The 21,980-nt window shown below is 31.5% G+C and overlaps 1 protein-coding gene across 1 annotated transcript in view; it reads left to right on the top strand.

The window, feature by feature from the left end:
- The window catches only part of Pde8 (phosphodiesterase 8), a 460,289-nt gene that overhangs the window by 305,854 nt on the left and 132,455 nt on the right, over window positions 1-21,980 (top strand). Inside the window, exon 8 of the mRNA XM_085943675.1 lies at window positions 11,350-11,409. Within this exon, the coding sequence (XP_085799801.1) occupies window positions 11,350-11,409 (60 nt within the window). The remainder of the gene's footprint in view (window positions 1-11,349; window positions 11,410-21,980) is intronic.

The following is a 21,980-nucleotide window of genomic DNA, read 5'->3' as shown; positions in this document are numbered from 1 at the left end:
AAACAGGCAAGAGAGGTCAGGTAGTTATCTCTTTCAGTATATACCATATGTGTACAAAATAATTATATTAATTATTTGTTCGCGATTGTTACTACTATGAGGATATATATCGTCATAATGAAGCTATTTTCAATTCGCATTTGAGATCTTTTGTTAACGTACTTTTTATTTTTTTGAAATGATTTTTTTGTTCGTCATTTTATTATCAAAACTAAACATATCTATGGTAACCTTTTAAAACTAAGTATAATCCCCCGCTAGAAAAAGTTCCACGATGCGAGATTTATTTTTAAGGGGCATGTTTAATAACAACAATTATTTTCTACAATATTATGTACATCAACCCGACGAACATATTTTTTTTACAGAGATTTTACTGTAAAACAGAAACATAAACAATATAACGAAAAAAATACGTGGTGATTTTCACTGTACGTTAAAAAAAAATTGTTACTGAATACTCAGATACCGCTGTAACCTTCCCGTTACCTTAGCCATTTTACTTTTTCGACTATTCGTACGGCGATCGATATGGATTTTATAAATATTTTTGATAGGTTAAGTTAGATCAAAATGGCCACGTGATATGAATTCAAATTAAACATTATATTAGTTTACATGCCTTGTCGATGCACTATTATGTTTTTCACAGCACTTACTTGTGTTTATATTACGACGTACTTTTGTATTTAGAAAATACGATACTGAAAAAGTATGCTCTGAACATCGATGGTACGAGGGTGGGTCAATAATTCCTTAGAAAAAAGCATTAAAACAGTTTTTATTTTTGTATTTTTTTTTTATTTCTCAACATAATCTCCTTGGAGCTCAATACACTTGGTTAGACGTTTCTCAATTTTTTTTAAACCGTCAGAAAAATAAGTTTTCGGAAGGTCCTCAAAATAAGCATTTGTCCGATCGATGACTTCTTCATTTGAAAAAAAACGTTGTCCACTTAGCCATTTTTTTAAGTTTGGGAAAAGGAAAAAGTCACTGGGGGCTAAATCTGGCGAATACGGTGGGTGGTCGACCAATTCGAACTTCAATTCTTCAATTTTAGCCATTGATCGTAAACATGTGTGAACACGGGCATTGTCCTGATGAAAGAGGATTTTTTTCCTGTTTAAATGAGGCCGTTTTTCTTCAATTTTGTTTTTTAGCTGGTCCAATAAAGATGCATAATAATCCCCTGTTATTGTTTTTCCTTTTTCCAAATAGTCAACGAAAATAATTCCACGTGCATCCCAAAATACAGTAGCCATAACCTTACCAGCTGATTTTACGGTTTTCGCCTTCTTTGGACATGGTTCGCCTTTCGCAATCCACTGCTTGACTGTTCTTTCGTCTCGGGAGTATAGTGGTGTATCCATGTTTCATCTACAGTCACAAAGCGACGAAAAAAATCATCCGGATTGCGTTGCATGAGCGACAACAGGGCTTTAGAGGCCACCACCCTATTGCGTTTATTGTCGACTGTGAGCAAACGCGGCACCCATCTTGCAGAAATATTTTTCATGCCCAATTTGTCATGTAAAATAGAAATGACGCTACCTTTTGAGATCCCTGTAACCTCAATTATCTCACTCAACTTTAATATTCGGTCACTTAACACCATATCGTGGATTTTATTGATCATTTCTGGTGTAGTCACCTCTACAGGACGTCCTGAGCGTGGTTCATCCTTTGTTGATGTACAACCACGTTTAAATTCATTTAACCAGTTATAAATAGTTGCAAGTGAAGGAGCAGATATGCCGTGAACTAAATCCAACTCATTTTTTATTTCCTTTGCTGTTAACCCTTTTATATTAAAATGTTTAATAACAGCTCTAAACTCAATTTTCTCCATTTTCCATTTTTCCATTTTCCATTCTCCAATTTCCAATTTTTTTTTTAAATGTACGAGAAACACACAACAACCCGACCAATCTGATTGAAACTTTGCAGCATACTGAATCGGTAGTGCCGCTGCATGAAAACAAACCGCTTACAGTACTAGTCGCGCTACCTGTCGGCTTTTCTAAGGACTTATTGACCCACCCTCGTATAATATTTCAAAGGTATGACCTAACAACTGTTACAACCATCTTGGATAGGAGCTTAATCGTGAACTTTACAGGGTCTGTAATGAGTGGCATAATATATTGAAATTTATAGAAGTCTCAAGTTACCCTCGAGTGACAAATGTGGAATGAATGAAATATTGTGCATCCTTTTCGAATTATCAAATTTTTATTATTTGATATCTCGAAAATTCGGGGTTATCTTATTGATTTCCGGAGAATTCTCGATAGAGATCAACATTCTAATAAAGTTACTTCTTGCCAATTTTTTTTAGCTCTTTTTTCTCCGACATGTTTAATAAATTCCATTCAGAATCAACGTATCTTCTTTTTTCTTTCAGCTAAAAAAAATCACCTATACTATAACTACGACTACGGTCGGCAGCTTTCTATTTCCTTTAAATTTTTCCTAGTAACCATTATTTCTCGAATTCTCAAAATTGTGGAAAATTCCTTTTGGCGATTCGTGATTGTGCTTTCCTAATTATTTCTCGAGAATTCACGAAACGAGATTTCTCGATCAAAACCCAAAAGAAAGATGGGGGAGGGCTGGTTGGATTCCAGACTGTTACCACGGTCAACTGGCGATCTAGAACAAAGAAAATGAAAGCTTTATTATATCTACAACACTAACAACATAATTGTCTAAAAGTAAATCTCATTATGTTACATACTGTACTGATATAATTATTATTAGTAGGTACCAACCTTTTCGCATAAACAAAGAGTGTTTTCGTTGAATTTATTTTCTATCTACCTTTGTAAACTTCTCTTAGTAATTTATTATCATTGGCTTAGTTAGGTTGCTATGGCAATGGATTTAACATTAATTTTATATAGGTAGGTATTTACTATGACACTAGATGTTCCACTGTCTCTGTTAATTGGGAGAATCATATTTTTGTTTCATACTAAAGAGAATTTTGTGTGTTTCTGCTTACCTCATTTTTATATTGCAATGGAAAATCGAATCTGTATAATTTTAACATTTTTAAAATAGACACTGTTATCAATTTCCGATATTTTGAATTAAGTTCTTTTCTAACGAGTATTTTATTCTCCCGTAATTGATGTATCTCGGTCATAAATTGTATCACAAGAAATTAGATATACCGGAATTGATGTTGAGCATTGCTGAGGTATATGAAAAACTAAAACGTCTTGAGTAAAAACTATATTGTATTAGAAACCAAGGAACAATTTTGAACAGGCCAAAATCGAGATAAGCTATCATGAATGATCGCTATTGTCAAGGAGACTAAACAGTCAAGGCACTTTCCCTTGTTCTGAAATAATATTAAATACGTTTTTTCGATTTAATCGATAAGATTTCATTGCAGTGACCATATGTAATATTCTTTCATTATCATCAGCACTAAACCCTATAAAAAATGTCTTCATTCTTATCTATTGTTTTAACTGTAAGGGTTGCGTGTATCTCCCAGGAAGAACTTACTATCCACGATACTGATTAAAAATGGCGTGCACTGTGCAAGACATCCAATTCAATTATTAAATTACTTTTATGGAACGTAAGAGGCATTTTCTCTTGCCTTATAATGGTGACAGAACAATTATTATCCCCTGAACAAAAGCCCCCCGGACATTGACCCCGATATAAAAAAAGTCTGACGACTAAGCTCCCCCATTCAAAATGTCGGTAGAGATAAAAATGTGATAAAAAATAATTGTAAATAAATTGAGAAATAATTTGATTAAAAGTTCATGAAATTTAGCTACTTAGGCATTTCTAAAGCGCTGTTATTTTAAGTTTCATTTTTATACAGGGGGTATTTATTGTTCTAGAACCTATATGACGAAATATATTTATTTACTAAAACAATATATCGACAAAGAAAATGATCTGTAGTCTACCGTAAACTTTCCACACGACCGGTCGTCATTTTCCGCGTTCAAAAGCAGTGTGCACGAAAGAAAGATGTACCAACCCCTTTCTACAAAACACGTTTCAAGTGATACAGTAACAAGGTAAAATAAAACTTGCAGTAAAAAGAGTGGAAATACGACAAAACAAAGGTCTGTTCTACGGCACTAGTGAACGGCTTCTGTCAAGCAAAGAACAACTTTACTCAACGTTGTTTTGTGCAATTAGACAGTATTGTCAATTGACCCGTGATAGTGTTCAGCTTTGATGTGAGTTTGAAAATAAGAAAAACAATGCAGTTAACTTATTATAACTCTCGTTTATTTATTCTGTTTTTGAATTGTCTCTATATAATATTATTCATTATCTTTCTTTTCCTCTACATTTCCAGCTCAATACAGATGCTATTCTTATGATATTCTTCTATTATCTATTTGGAATGTTCCCGTAACGTTCAGCAATTAATTATAAAATATATATACGGCAATGGCGAAGGGCGAAGGTTAACTGTGAAGATCCGATATATTATATTAGTGCATACTAAACAGTCAAACGTATTTATTTTCATTTAACGAAGACTACAATATGTAGACGGTTGCTGTTATTTTACAACGTTTTTATTAGGCCGCATTCTTATTTGCCCAATGGTTGTTTGTCCGGTACAAATCTTGCAATCGATTTTTAACTAACTTCCCGACTAGCTAGACATTTAAAACTTTTAGAATATATCAGAACACGATGCCAATGCATTTTTTAAATACGTTTAGCCATTTTTAAGTAGAATTAAATTCATTTTCAGTTAAATCTGTTTTGTATGAAAAGTTATTTCGGGAGAAATCCGTAATCCAATCCACTGTTATTGGTTGCTAGGTTCTAACCACTAAATTATTAATATATACGTGCGTTACTATGGAAATCAATATGAGTGTCAAAATGACATTTCTGTATTATTTCTATCAAATACATTTTTTTTGATCGTTCAAGTTAGTCAAGTCAAATCATATGATTTAACAGAAAACATTGTATATAAAAAGTTCTTTTTATCTTGTAATTATTTAAAATTCAAATAATCCGAGCCTTAGTAGTGGTCAAAAAATATTCGTTTACCTATCTATAAAATATCTAAAATTATGCTCTTAAACCATACATAATTTTAGATATTTTATAGATAGAAGAATATTTTTATCGATTATAGTTTGGCTTATGCAGGATTTATTGAATTTTAAAAAACTAACCAACACCACCTGTAACGTGAATTTTTATTCAACCAAAACAAATACGTATGACTGAAAAAGTGTATACTATTTTGTCGGATCGCCCATAGTATCTCTAAACTATTGTGGTTTGGCTTAGGCAGGGTTTCATTGAATTTTAAAAACTAACCAGCATCATCTGCAAATTGTATTCTTAGTTCAATGAAAGCAAATTAGTATGAATGAAAAAGTATACACTATTTTGTCGGATTGCCCATTGCATACCTAAACTATTATGGTTTGGTTTAATTAGTTTTAGTTTTGAGTTTGATTAAAAACAAAAAAAAAACTAACTAGCATCATCTGCAAATTATATTCTTAGTTCAATGAAAACAAATAAGTATGACTAAATAAGTTTAGTGTGCACTATTTATGTCGAATCTTAACAGCTCATCTCCACCCCTTGCTACTTAGATACGGTGACAGTTAAATAACTAAACAAATTTGCAATCAACCGCGAAATCAGCAAGCAGTATATTACATTAGATTATATATTTATATTATTATATAGATTTCAGATCACTATACAAGACTATTTTGTGATACCTGTTTGTTAATCAAATTATATTTTATTAAAAACATAATATAATATCTACAAAATTATGATTTTAATATTTTAGCATCATTCAAATATGAAATGAATCAATTCAAATTGGGATTCAAACACATAATCGTGATTTCTTATGTGTTTTTAATTTATGTTATAATATTATGATAACCCTCGTAGTTCAGTGCATAAGTCGCTCGACTTTCATCCGGGGGCTCCCGGTTTGATCCTGGTGAGGTGACAACATATCTATGTATTTTATCATAGCCTGAGTTTTGTGATAGTATTCGTCAATTTCTTTATTATTCAAATCGATAATTAAAAGAATAATTTTATTAATAATGAAAAAAATATTTTTGTAATAGTAAATCATTCACGTGCATAATAAAGTTGATGTCGTTTTATGTTAAAACTTTGCTACCATTAACTAAAGCAAAACAAATACCCTAATATTTGTATGTTAAGTAATTTTTGATCGAAAATTTTCATTAATTTTCTCAAAATAATATTGGGTATCCGTAAGTTTCCTATGTTCAATAAAATTCTTTGGCTTCGTTTTGATTTTCGGAATCCAATTTCATATTTATTTTTCGGGAAGTTTTCTTTGTAAATAAACTGTGATAAAAGGGCCCCATTGTTTTTCGTGCAAATAACCGTCGGTCTGGAGTATTGACTCAAATACTGTTTACATAGGCGAAAATATATTATTTAACTTACTTAGAATTTTATTTCACTGATTGTTCTGTATTGTAATCATATTTATATTGGAAAAAGTCGATTTTACTTGGCAAATGAATATTTTTTATTTACTCTTACATTGAATTTGGTTAAATAAAAGTGTTTTGTACTTACATCAAAAACTTTTAAATTAAAATAGCGTCAAGTTAAAGTGTATATTATATTTATTCATTTTATTTTTTCGAGGAATTCGAGAAATTCGAGGTTTTTAGAATGATAGATTGCGATAGATATATTTTTCAAAATAAGTTGCCAGTTGCTCATTTATGATATCCAAAAAAGTGTTAAATTGGAATCGCTTATAACTTTTGAAGAAATAAATATCGCAAAACTAAAATATTATAGATTATAAATACAGGAGGATTAAACTGGTTGGACTCTCAAGAGGGCGACAAATAGGGAAATTAAGTCTCGATAACTGTATACCAGCGGTCATTTCATAAACATCGACTCATTAATCTGCAAACTCAGTTTGGGCAAATTATTCAGGAAAGAGAAAAAACTTTAATAATTATTTAACTATCGAGCGGAATTTAACAATTCCAAAAATACACGTGGAAATTTTTATTTACAACTAAGCTACACTATGAATTTTATTAATACACTATTTTAGCTTCCTTTTTATATATAAAGAAAATTTATATAAAGAGCGTAGTTGTTTCATTTACGATATTGGAAATTTCTTACCTGCAGTTGGCTGTCTTGTGTGAATAACGAAAACGTATTTATTTACAAGTTTAAGAATTTGTGTGCACATAGAAAACATGTTTTATAACAAAATAACAACAAAATCTCATTTTTAGTTAAAAATGCAGTTAGCTGGTTTGCAGATTAAATAGTCGACAGTCATTTTTGTGGGCCCTTTGCTTCACCATGATACTAAAAATGATCTAAAAATATTATATAATTTCAATTTTCATCCTTAAGTGGAGAAATTGGATCTCCAGATTGGGGGTTATTTTAATAATTAACGTAAGAGGAATGATTATAATCCATTCGTTCTAAACATTGGAAATGCACATTGAAGAACAATATGTAAATTGCTGTCATCCGCAGGATTTTTATTTGTAAACCACGGATTCGGCCAAGATGAGACACTGCTCTATTTTATCTCTCGTCTCAATCTACCGTCTCTTAACGATATAGTAAATTGAAATTCATCACAGTGTTGTCACAGTAAAATCCATAAAGCATTAAAAAACAAAATTACTGCTTGACGTAGGATTTTTCTATCAAAATTTTTCTTTCTTTGTTATTATAAATTTAAAAATATGTTATTTTAAGAAAGCTTTATTTTACAGTCCACAGTTATCTTATCAAGAGTTAATGTGAATGATAACGCATTAATTACGCATGTATACAATGATTCATTGAATGCAATTTACTTTAACGTGAGGTCAACGTTCAATCAAAGTTCATTCAAACATTTTAGATCTGTTAATCATATTGAAATTTCTAACAAAGGGCAGTTCGGGTATGCCGCGAAATTTTTCACTCTCCCCGGAAGTGGGTCGAGGGATTTCCCCGATATCAGTGTCAAGTTGGGCGGAAACGCACCACGTCTGTTTGAATTCAGAATGTGTTCGGAAAACGAAGGACGGGAGACGTACATACCTACCGGTAGGTGACGGATATAGGGCGAGGAAAGAGAGAAATCTACATTGCTAATAACAGAGCTTTTATATTAAATAATTTATGACGTGTTATTACATACTAATTCGAATATTACATTACTTTGTTTATACGGTCCGTGAGAAAGTAATCGTTTTTATGCAGAAAATAAATTATTATAATTATGTAACATTTATTAAAGCGATAAGATATAAGGTACAAACGGCAACCTTTTTTTATGAGAAGTTATAAGCAGTTTGTCGTGTCAAAAAACGTTAGATTTATATCCATACGTCAGATGGGAATTTTGCAAGCTATACTCGAATAATATCTTCTTGGCTACCTGTTAAAACTGTGAATTAACAAGCTCCTCCCATTTAGTCGACAACAGCGCCTTCCGGCTTTTGCCTAAATCTTCTTGTTGGAGAGTAGATGCCTATTCAAAAATGCTAGATCTGGTAAAAAACGTTTAAGTTTTAAATCTTACTTGTATGGTTGAAAAGGTTGAAAAAGAAACCATTGGATGCTTTGCTTGCAATTAATAAAATAAAATGATAACTTGCTGTTGACATTTGCTTTGGTTATGTACTTAATTTTAATTATTATATGTAATATATACTCTTATATCAATTAAAATAAAACACAATTCATTTAAAATAATTATTAAAGACTTTTAAAATTGTGTATAAAAAGAGCTATAAATCATTTTTTTAACTGAAAAAAATGTTGATAAAGATTAAAATACTTTTTTATACTCACGTAACTATCCATATATTATATTTTATTATTTTTAATTAAAATAGCCCAAAACGTCGAATTGACTGGATATCACTGCTTCGCTTTATAGAACATAATTAATAATTTATTCAAAATCGTCTATATTTTATGTGTGCATTATTCTTCGATTAAAATTTACTAAAACTATTAATGGTAATATATCAAAATCAAATCGTAAGAAAAAATGATAACTTCATTATCTGGGATAATAATTTGAACTAACCCTTCATTGTACGAATATAACACCCCACACTGGCTAGTGGCTTGAGTACCCCCTCTATACAAATGGACCACTGTATTGTTTCCATATTATGTAGGCTGTTGTATTCATCGTTGATAGATCTATGAGATACGGTGGGAGTCATCCATTAAGGCCTAGTAAATATCCATATAGGTAAGTATTTGTTTGCCAGATATCGAGTTTCATTGTTTTGTATTGTTGTTCCGTTCTAATAAGAGTATTAATTAAGGGTTACTAATAGAATTATATTATCAAAGTATTTCTTCGTTATATGAATAATTATTATTAGGTACGGATTTATTAAAATATTGTTTTAAAAATTAGTCATGTTCAAAGTACAATCTTTTGTTTGGCTTCATAAAAGTTGAAATACTCACAAGTATTATTTTATATTTTGATATTTTCCATCACATTTAAATCATGTAGGTATTAAAGATTTTGTACTACAAGATTTTTTTTTATCACACAGTCATTATTTTGATAACGTTTTTATTAGGTCGTATTCTTATTTGTCCGATACATATCTTGCAATCAATTTTTAACTAACTTCCCGACTAGCTAGACATTTGAAACTTTTAAAATATATCATAACACGATGCCAATGCATTTTTTAATACTTTTAGCCATTTTTAAGTAGAATTAAATTCATTTTCAGTTATTTCTGTTTTGTATGAAAAGTTATTTCGGAAGAAATCCGTAGTCCAATCCACTATTATTGGTTGCTAGGGTCCTAACTACTAAATTATTAATATATACGTGCGTTACTATGGAAATCAATATGAGTGTCAAAATGACATTTCAGTATTATTTCTTTCAAATACATTTTTTTTTGATCGTTTAAACTAGTCAAATCAAGTTTATATAATTCAACAGAAAATTTAAAAACGTTGTCTATAAAAAGTTCGGTACTGTTCGGTTATACGGAATACAGCGGAAAACGCATTTTGAAAATAGCCGACAAACTGGATTATTTGTTAGTTTGGGTTAGTTTAGGTTAGGTTGGGTTGGGTTAGGTTTGGTTAGGTTAGGTTAACCTAACAAATAATCCAGTTTATCGGCTATTTTCAAAATGCGTTTTCCGCTGTATTCCGTATAACCGAACAGTACCAAAAGTCCTTTTTATTTTGTAATTATTATATTATTATAATGAGTTTCCGCCGTGCAGACGCTAATTTAATGCATTATTGATTGAAATACATAATTTTGAAAACCCTTAGAAGTTGTTTCAAGTGAGATGCGAACTCACATATTTCACTGTCCGAGTGAGTGCTCTTGTGTTTAAAGTTATTGTTTCGTGTACCGAGGTGTTTCAGATTTTGGAATTTCTGAGCAATTGAGAGAACCTCGACAGCCATATTATAATATATTAAAGTAGGTGGTCATGTAAATGTTTTGCTCAGTATATCTTATTTATTTTATCAGATTAAATCATCTTAAAAGGTTGGGAAATTAACATGAAACTTTTCGAAAATAACGTATGTCCAACAATTCATCACAAGTATGTAAAGTAGTCCAATAACAACGGTTCAGTAGTGAGGTGCAGGTAGAGGGACGCGCGCCCTCATTTACCCATTGTTATTCACGCAGGCTTAGTCGGAGCTAATAATACAATTGAGTCACGAGTAATTATAGCGGTCGGATAGCAATGGTGAAGTGGTGAGTTGCGGGTAGAGGGGCACGCGTTCAGACCCAACCGTTGTACCTATATCTCGTTGATTTACTGTTTACCTTTTATTCGGTATTTCACACTGACGAAGTCGTGGGCTATCGCTATTATATTATTATTTCTCCAGGCTTTCACGGTTATTTTGTTTTTGAGCTGTTACCGTGTATTTCTTTTCTTCCTTCTTTCTTTAGAGGAAAGAGCTGTTGACAGATGCTCTTTTCAAGAGATAATATTATGTTAATGTGTACTCTTAAATGTGTATATGAGAATACCTTCTGGAATGATCTGTTTTTCCAATGCTAACATATGAGTATATAGATACATCCATCACCAAGTTTGGTGGGATTTCGTGACAACGAGAAGAGTGAAGATAGTAAAGAGAGGCCTTCATTCAGCAGTTGATCGGGAGTGACTCAGATGATGATGATATAAAATTTAAAACTTTGTGTATGTACAATTTTGATGAAAACTGCTAATCTGTTGTTTTTTTTAATATACCCAATAATATTTCCAATTCAGTAGTTACATAGCTACACAGTTTAACGAGATCTTTTTCCCTTTTTTCCAGAGCTATGCGCAACCTGAAGTATACCCAATTCACCGTCATTGTAGCTGTCGTCAAAAAAAGGTGAGTCAAGTCAACCCCCTCGCTTCAACCCCCTCTGTTTTTATCTTATAATACTCAGCGCTTTCCATGCGTCCAGGGTGGGTTCAAAACTTATATTGGCCTTGATATTATTATTGTATTGTTTTTTTTCAGTTTTGTATACACATGGGTAATTTGTGACGGTAATAAATTTTACCCGTCGACCAGTTAGTACAGCGCTCGTCTTTAAAGTTGTGGGTACAATTCCGCCTCTGACAAGATTTACAATAATTAATACATGTACGAATACGTTAGTTCCAGAGAAGTATTCAACTAATTTAGTTATACTTGCCAACTACTATTACTTATGAAAATGTTTTTTTTTATATCTAATCTATATTAAATTTGTGGATTTATGTACTTTATACCGGATCTGAAATGGTAATCTCGTGATATATAATAACAACCAATCTGTAACACTCCAGAAATCGAAAGGAACTATCGTCACTTTGCCTTGATACCACAGATTTTTATTAAATTTATACTAGGGCTATTTGATACGTAAGGTAAATAACATACAGATAATAGTCCTGTTACCAAAATTTACTAATCGTACATTTATTCTATTCTTTAAACCAGTGGTCCCCAACCTTTTTATCGCCGCGAACCGGTCAACGTTTTATAATTTTACCGCGGCCCGCTGAGAGGGGGGCTGGGGGATGTTGATTGTTTATATTTTAGATTGTTTTGGTTTAATAATTTTAATTTAATTGTATTTAAACATGCCTTCAAAATAAATACATACAACTCTTTTAAAAGCAAATACAGGTGATTATGCACCAACTGGGAGGCTCAGTCTCGCCTAAAATCCCCGCTAATGTCTGAAACATGTCCAAAATGCCTCTGTTCACGCGCCGTCCCCACAACTCCAGTTTGGCTTTAAATGCAGCCACTTTGTCTGCCAACTTGAAAACAGTTGTCATTTTCCTCTGAAGGCACAGATTGAGTTCATTGAGCAGGCTGAATATGTCACACAGGTAAGCCAGTTTTGCGACCCATACTTTGTCATTGAAATATGCTGCCAGCGGTGACTTCTTGTCTGAGAAAAATCTTTGCAATGGCTCTCGTAATTTAAATACAAAATAATCTAATGTTCCTTGGGCGGCCCGGTACCATTTGATCCACGGACTGGCGGTTGGGGACCACTACTTTAAAGGACATAATTGCTAGCTTCAATTATTTGAAATGTTTCTTAGTTGTTATTTGACGGTTTGCTAATGTTAATAAAAAAAGGGTGCCGTCATAAAACTCTATTTGTACGCGTTTTATCGCAAAACTGGTGTTTATCTTTCAAAAACCAGATAAAAATTACACGAAAGCATAAACTCGATTCGGAAAAGACTAAACGTATAAACGAATAAAAAATTTATCAGGCAGTAATTAATCAAAACGATGATTTGTATGGATTTTAAAAATACGTAGGTAGTTATTATACACCACGACCACAATTAATCGTCAACCAATTGCGCTTCTGTTAATAAAACCTCTACTCTGTGACATGTATTTTTTTTTTAAATTAATATAAATTACCGCTTTGGCAAAATGCTAATCGATGAAAAATTTCATTACTTCTGACTGATTTTGTAAATTGCAATGATGATTGAAGTAAAGATTAACTATTTTTTGTGGAGGTTGCCGGCAACCTGAGGCACCATTAGGGTTTGCAATGCCGAATAAAAATGCTAATACCGGTATTCGTAAAATAATTGAAAAAACCAGAAGTATCTACCAATAATATAATATATCGACTCTAGAAAGGAAAAAGAGCGTAACCCTCAGTTTTTTCAAAATAGGTTTTATTGCATAATAATGTTGTACACGACTAAATACACGTTGTATCCAAAGGACGTAAGCTGCAAATACCGATTTATTATCTAAATTTAGCTAGCAATTAAAAAAAGGAAGTGACGTGAGAAAAGCAACTTAACCATCATATTTACTTTTTTTTTAATTATCTCAATAATTAATATTAGATCAGGCATATTAAAACCTAATTATTAATAATTATCATGAACTCATAACATGAAGTTGTGTCTATTTTGTATTTTAACTTTGACCGAAAACCATAACAAAAACGTATTTGTGCCTCCTGTAAAATTTGAGTTGTATAGATTACACCCTTTTTCCTTTCCACGGTTAATATGTAAAAATCACTTTAAAATATTTATATTGTATAGCATGTGTTATTGCTGGTCACCGAGAATGATGAAGGGCCACGTAAGTAAACCAGACATCGCGTAATCAGACAAAAAATATGCAGTCCTGTTAAGCTTTTTATGTTAATTAATACATTTTGTTTCCACTTTCAATACCGAATATATTTATCGGTATTGTATGATTTTTAAAACCAGTTTTTCGGTACCGAAAATTCTGGGATACCGATTTTGAAATACCGGTATTGCAATCCCTAGGCACCATGTTATGTGAATTTTAAATAAAATGATACCTAAGCAAATAAACGACGAGTCTTTTTTTATTTTTAAATTAAATATTTACACGGACACCTTCGGTCAATAAAAGGGCGATTCGTACCATCATCCGGCCCTGCATCCGACAATCCGCATTTTCACATTTATGGAAAACTTGATTAATTTTTAATCAAACTTCAGACGCCCCGCGAAGTGTTGGAGATTTCTCATTATGAATCTGTTTGTGTGTATGAGAAAGTAAGTTTTTTTTTATTTGCAGATTGGCATAGAGCAGGTAATGAAAACATAATTGCGTTGTTGTATTTCTTATTCAAGTATAATTTAAAATATACAGGTCAACTGTAAGCGGAGTATAATAATAACTAATTGTGCAATTATCATCTCAAATTTTCATAATAAATGCGTCGTCATATTATAGTGAAGAATTGCAATTTAAAAATCTTTGACAATCATATATTATATTTAATGAAACTTTAGAGATGTACCAATTAAAAAAAATATTAGAAAGATTTTGGGCCTGCGCTTATATGTTATATACACAAGACTGCTTCCGGCCGCTATGGCAGCTATCCAGAGTAGGTTTGTATCGAAGTATTAGCACTTATTGTAACAATTACAATAAGTTCGCCGTCCAAACAATGAAAACTGTCTATCTCGCTCTAAACTTTATCACAGCCAAAAAAGGTGCTGTTAAAACATAGCACTTATTGTAACAATTACAACTAACTTATTGTAATTGTTACAATAGTGCTAATACTTCGACACAAACCTACCCTAGATAACTGCCGTAGCGGCCGAAAGCAGTTTTGTGTTAGAATAGATGCGTTGGTGGAGTTTGTCAGAATCTAACATTCTTGTATATACTCGTATTTAGTATTGAATATAAAAATAATAATTAATTCATAACTATTCGCAAGGATTATTGGTTATTGGTATTTGGTTAACACATGACGCAATATGTAATCATGTTATTATTATAAAAACCTTGGTTAATTATAACTATTGCTCTAGATCTTGTTCTAATACAAGTATGTTTCTGAAGTTTTTTAATGGTCTATAGTAGGTATGATAATACTGATAAAATGTGTCCAGTATTCATTTAAAAATGGTAATAATTATTAATTGATTAAAAATTAGAATAGTAAAATTGAAATATTCAAAATCATGTTTTGCTATTGTTAAATAATTTATTATCAAAATCGGCGGAACATAATTCACTTCGAAGACATATTGTTAAACATTTAATTTAATTGTGCGGTTACGATAGAAAAGCTCGAATCGATATAAATAAAAAGGATTTCAGATTACACAATATTTTATTATCTAAAAAATACATTAAAACTTTGAATTATTTATTTAAAGAATCCTACAGCATTCGAAAGAATTGATCAAACTATATTGTAAAGATAAAAAATATTGGTACTGTTCGGTTAAAGCGGATACAGCGGAAAACGCATTTTGAAAATAGCCGATAAACTGGATTATTTGTTAGGTTAACCTAACCAAACCTAACCTAACCCAACCTAACCTAACCTAAACTAACCCAAACTAACAAATAATCCAGTTTATCGGCTATTTTCAAAATGCGTTTTCCGCTGTATCCGCTTTAACCGAACAGTACCAAAATATCCATAAAAATACATTCATTTAAATAGTTTTTTTCAATATATATGTTTTCAATTCTAATGGATTTATGTTTTATACTATTCCATTTGAGTCGTTTTTTGGACACGTGTTTCGCCTTTTGGCATCTTCAGGCACTGTGTACACTCACCAAAAGGCAAATACACACTGACAACGAATACTATTAACTCTAACTTGTAGAACAAATCAATACAATAAAGTAGGTAAAAACTTTATCACACCTACCTATTAAGTCAAGGGTCACAAAAAAAATATAACAAACATATTATGAATAGTTGAAGTGTTTGTAAAAAACCCCCTACATTATCAATAATAATACACTCGATAAGCGTACAATCGTCAAAACTTATAGATGATTAGTAATTTTAAACAATAAAAATACTACACTCAAGAGGTGTAAAATCGTCCATTCTGGGAACAATAGTAACGTATTGGGAATGAATGGAGTTAACTGATGAGATATATCTATGATATCAGTCTTTAAAAGTTATTGATTATTTCAAATGTAAATTAAATATCAGTAAAGTGTATTTAACTGCAGCTAATACAATAATAAATCTTTACTTTGGACGCTGAAGACGCACCTGGCGCGTAATGACCAGACGGCTGATCGATGTAATTAACGTGCATTTTAAAGGTGGTAGTTAAAAAATCATTATCTAGTCAGCAGTGAATGAGTTAAATTTGGATGGCTGAGAAACGCGTGCAGTTTATAAGTGGAATACACATGCGATATTATTTCAATTCACGATATAATTCAAAGTTATATCCTCGCGCGGTAGTAGGCATCAGGTGTTAAAAAGCCTTCACACATGAAAATAAATTCTGTCGTAACTTTTACATCATGGAATATTAAGAGGCGAATTACAAAGGGACGATCACATAAGTGCTGGAGAATTCTTAGAGTTTTCCTTATAAGCAGCTACCAGAGTTAAGTATCTTTATAAAACATTTCCGTTTATTCAGAATTTCTCTTTTGCTCAATAATTCAGACAGAGGTGTGCGTATGTTTTTCACAGCTGTATAGTAGAAATCATATATTATTTTGTAACTGAGTTATTGATAATATATCGTTACGGCGTCTGAAATAATTTGTTATTATTGGCATACAGTATGCTTTCCTTCCGAAAGTCGTCGGCACGTTTTTGCATTATTTCAGGCGTATAATGTAGCGTAGCAAATGAGAGGTTCCATCAAAAGATGTATTAAAACCATACTGCTTGCTATATTCTTTTGTAACCTACTGGGATTGCTCCGGTCATAGGCGTCTATGGTCTTATATACGATGGTGCTCGTGACATACTCAGTGCAGTCTACCAATCTTGATTTATAGTTGAAAAATATTGTACCTAGCATAATATAATATTTTCAGTTTGGCATTCTAAAAAGTAAGACGCGATATAGTCAGTCAGGGGTTTTATTAGGTTACGAGACCACAGTGACAAGTCGTCCGCATCCTAACTTTCCTACCCATCTAAACCGGACGTCGTGTCAAATGAAATTTTAATCATTAATAGTCATTTTTAAGTAAAATTATAAATACGTTAGATCACAATAACTTAATTTTATTAATTAACTATTTTTTTTATTCAACGAATAATTCACAAGATTTAAGAATGTTACAATCTTCACATCACAAATTACATCAAAAAATAGATAATTAAAAATTATTAGCAAGTTCAAGTAAGTTACACACAAAAAATCTTGGAGTGATCCGTGACGTCGGTTAAAAATTAAAGTAATACCTACTTTGATTTAAAATACAAAAGCCGATCGCCAATAGTAACTCAATTTAGAAAGCGCTTCAGTGAGTATTAAAAAGTCAACAGTTAAAATTTGTCGTAATTAAGTATGACTCCTTTGGCATACTTACTTACGGCTTATTATGGCTTTTTATTATAATATATTTTCCCAGACGTGTTTCCAAAAATTTGTACTTATGTTCATTAATTTTATTAGTCAAATGTGAATTTTTTTTAAATATAGTATTTATTTTGCATGAGAAAGTTAAAAAATCTATTATTCGTCTGAGGTGGGTAATCAATTTTATTCTTGTCGTATTAATAACAAAAAAAATCATGTGAAATTATACATAGTCCAATAAATTAATTTCTTGTTTGTAAAACTGGCTATATTTTAATCTAAAATAATATGTATGTAGGCCCAGACGTTATAATATGATAAATTTAGGATCATTATTACAAGGATTTGTTGGTTGAAATATTTGACTCAGGTACGAGAAGAAGTCGACTAGGATATTAGTAACAAACTGTATAAAATTAAATGTATTTTATTGCAAAATTGAAAATGCCTACCGCACTGAAAGCTTTAGATATGCGTATTACCGTCATAAACATCCACAGGAAACTTTTTCAAAGGAGGAAATATCGTAAAAAAAAGTTTCGACTGAAAATACATAATATAAAGTAAGTAACATATAAAATTCAAATTTTGGTCAACAACAAGTCCGGGGGCGGTAAGGAAAGGTAGTCGGATTAATGTTTTAATAATATAATAGCCGAGCTTTACGATCGGCTATATTGTCGTGGTTTTATAACATTATGCGTTACATATATATTATTATTACTGTAAATACTTCTAAGTTTGATAACTACGACATGGCCTGTTTGTAATTTTTTTTCAATAATTTTATTTACAACGTTATAAATACAATGGAATGCATTATGTCGTAACGAGGCTGCCGAACTGTGATCTTATCAACAATACTCACCTTTTTAAATGATCTCTTTTATCTTCTTTGATAATTATATTTCATTAAATGAACGTTATTTTATTCGACAGTGCGGCGCCCACTTATTCTGGCATCAAGTTGTCCCAGCGTCGAGTCGTCCTAGACCCACTATTTATAATATGTGTCCTATCTAATTACTCTAGTATTTTACAACACTCTCTGAAGTGCTTTCCATATTGCGTTATCTTTTGGCAATCAGCATTTTTATTTTAAATCAAAGTGATAATATTACTTGAAATATTAACCGTATTACCAAATTATGTGTGTTCAATAACATAATGTTACATTCTTAAATCTTGTGAATTATTTGTTGAATAAAAAAAATAGTTTATTAATAACACTCATTGTACTGTTTTTTTTTTAAATATTTATATCAGCTGTCAAAAAAACACTCTAAATACTCTAAATATTGACTTTATTATTATCATTGACACTCGTAATTGGTAGCTCAATGGCTAAAGGTGAGTCCTGTCTACTTCTAGTATCACCTTCACTCAAGTATAATATCTTCTATCATCATCCAATCCGCATACGTATCTTGGATTACGTCATTCAACCACCGCAAGTTGGGCTTAACAAGATACTGAAAAAGATTTATTATTTATATTATTGATATTTGGAGTATGGTACAAAGAAGATCACACGTGATGATTAAGCATTGCATACGTGAAAGTAGGATGACTTCGTTGCACCATGTCAAAAGAATGGAAGTATCCAACTATCCAAAGAGGCTTCTCTTCTCGTCAACAGATAAAAATAGAAAAGGAATATTCGGAGATATATACTGAGGTAGTAGACTGTATATAAAAAGAGGGTAGGACAATGAAGGGAGCATGCAATACATTGCGGAGAGACAAGATCCACTTTAAGTTATAGTGCCGACGATGATTCTGTAGAATGGTTTTCAAAAAATTTCAGAAAATATACCTCAAAACCTATCTATGTCAATAATTATTTTTTTATTATAAAAAATTGATTAAATAGTTAAAAATACGTAGGAATCTATAAATTATTAATGTGGATATTTATCAATTTACTTCTAATGACTTCACGAACCAAATGCAAAAAAATTGTGATTTTGTTATTTTTAGTGTAATAAAATAAATGAATTTTCCACTTTACCCACATTGCCTTTCGTTTTCAGATGGGTACGTTATATTATTTTAATAAATATTATAAATTTTGTCACTTCCGACTAATTATAATCACTTTTGTTCGAACAATCCGACCGTTAAGACGTTAATCTCGTCCAATTTGCCGACGTCGAGCTGCAGTTTATTAATTATATTCTCCCCTTTACTGGGAAAGGAGACACGAGTATAAATTTAATTAAAACGATAGAAATTAATTATTTTTGTACGCGAGACAAGCAGCTTCCACGTAATTAATATTAATTTAGTGCACTTCTCTCGGAGAGATTCGTTCTTATTCAATTTGCACAGTAGCACGGGTAAAACAAGTCTTACCTAACCCTATACCACATGATATTTTATAGTTAGATTTATAATATTGTTTCAAAGAATTGAAGGCACCCCCCGAACAACGATGAGCAGCACATATTTCGCATATTGAGTTAAGTATATAATAATGCTAAGTAGATTCATGTGAATGTTTAAATGTGTCAAAAAGGATTATCCTTCACTCCTAAATGGCGCTGCAAGATTTTGAAAACTGATTAATCCAAGAACAACGATAAGCAAAATAAAGATGGTGGATGTAAGTGGTGTGAGCTTTTCATATAATGGCATAAATCAATTAAATAAATAAAGGCAGAAAAAGATTCTGTGAAGTCTATGTTCTCCATATTAATAATATAATATCAATAAAAATAAAAATATATTATTTTCCTGTAAAAATCTTTGATTAAACGTTTTTATTCATTCCTCAAATTTATTGAAATGTGCTCTCTATCATTTTTCGGGTGGTGCCTTTAATTCTTACGCGGGGTTTATACTAGTGTTTTCACAACATCGATTATATTGTACACTAGCGATAGCTCGCAATTTTATCCGTTTGAAATATGGAAATAAAAGATATACAACATTTGATTTCATTTTGTTTAAATCAATGGGATAGATAAATTTTGGATCCAATCGCTTGCTCCTCTACCCAACTGTCTCATTTATAAATGATTACCCATTCAGTGCTTTTAGATTGTATGTCAGTATCAGCGGTTAGGTCCTTTATCCGGATCTCACCAAATAATTTTCCCGCTGCTGCGAATTAATGCAAGTGCGTTACTTTAGAAAACAATTACATTGTTATTTCAGAATCATAAAACATATGTAAAGATCTACCTAATTGCTACCAGCAATGTAGTATATTATACATCAGTTGTGCAAGTTTCATTATTATTAATCTAATACAAGCTTTTAAGTTATAATAAAACAGACAGACGAAAAAGAATTTAAAAAAAAACATTGTGCTTAGGTAACATGGAAATAATCAAAACGCTGATTAAAATGCAAATATTTTTTAATTAATATTTTATATTATATGTTATGAACATTTTTATAATTATTATATACAAATTACTAGATGTATGAACGATACGCGTGTCATATGACGGATAAATTTTATGAAAGTATCATGAATTAACCATAATTTTCTTATTACTATTGTATATCCTTCCTGATAATTCTGTGGTATCACCTACTTTGTAGTTATACTACATTTTTCACTATGTATTATAGCATATTTTTACTATAATATATATAATATCCTTAGTTAACTTACCTGAAAGTCGTTTTGAAATCAACCATGAGAAAGCCCACGTGACCTCATCGTATTACATGATTGCATCACTCACAACCTACCGCAAGAGTAAGAGAAAGAGAAGATGTGAATCTCAGCGCTTTAAACCGGAGCGTAGTTTTTCCTTTCAGCCGCGCTGTATGCACTTTGCACAGAAGGAAAATAATTTAAAACTTAGTGTAAAGAGCGCTCAAAGAAGACCAATATAATATATAGAATATTTCTTTATGACGGCGAAAGAAAATTGTTGTTTAATTTGCAACCCCTCAATGTCTTTAGCTAAATATAATACGTAAATTCAAGTTTAAGAATGGTAATGAGAGAGTGTGGTAAATTAATGTCAATTTTGATGATCTGGATAGTAGATCACAGCCTACTTCTGAAGTTGGGTATACCTGGAATAGAGCTTTGGCATGATCACAATACCCGTCTGGGCACCATATTACGTTACGGCAGATGTACCTATATATTATATACATTCATTATGAATCATGCACAACCTTCCGTTTACTTACAAGGTGGTTACAAAGCGAATAATGCTAGAATTTAATTATCATTTTACTTGACAATTTTGAATAAAGATACATTTATTTTGTGTGCTATATTAAAAGTAAAAATTAGTTACACATGCGTAAAGCAGTTGTTTCCAAACTTTATGTTACTACGCCTCCCGTTTAAAAAAATCTAATCTTGGCGCCTCCCCCCCTTAATTTTCATTAAATAATACAGGCACCTTTCTAAATAGTAAAAAATGTAAAAATGAAAAAAAATATCTTTTATATTCATTTTTCAATTAATTTGTTTGTCATGCGTTGAATGTGCTTGTTTATTAGCACAATCAATTTCAATAGTAGTCAATACAAATTCATCATCGTTAATAATTGATGAATGGATTCTATCATGGGCCCCACATCCTGAAGTGGGCCCCCAGGCTAGAATCTTTGGCGAGCCCATCTACCTATCGCCGAGGTTAA

This window comes from Rhyacophila brunnea, unplaced genomic scaffold (assembly GCF_057557595.1).
Source record: "Rhyacophila brunnea isolate RB1 unplaced genomic scaffold, BYU_Rbru_1.0 scaffold_16, whole genome shotgun sequence".
Taxonomy (NCBI): Eukaryota; Metazoa; Arthropoda; class Insecta; order Trichoptera; family Rhyacophilidae; genus Rhyacophila; species Rhyacophila brunnea.
Note: the sequence above shows the minus strand (reverse complement) of the source record. Positions and strands in the feature narration are given on the sequence as shown.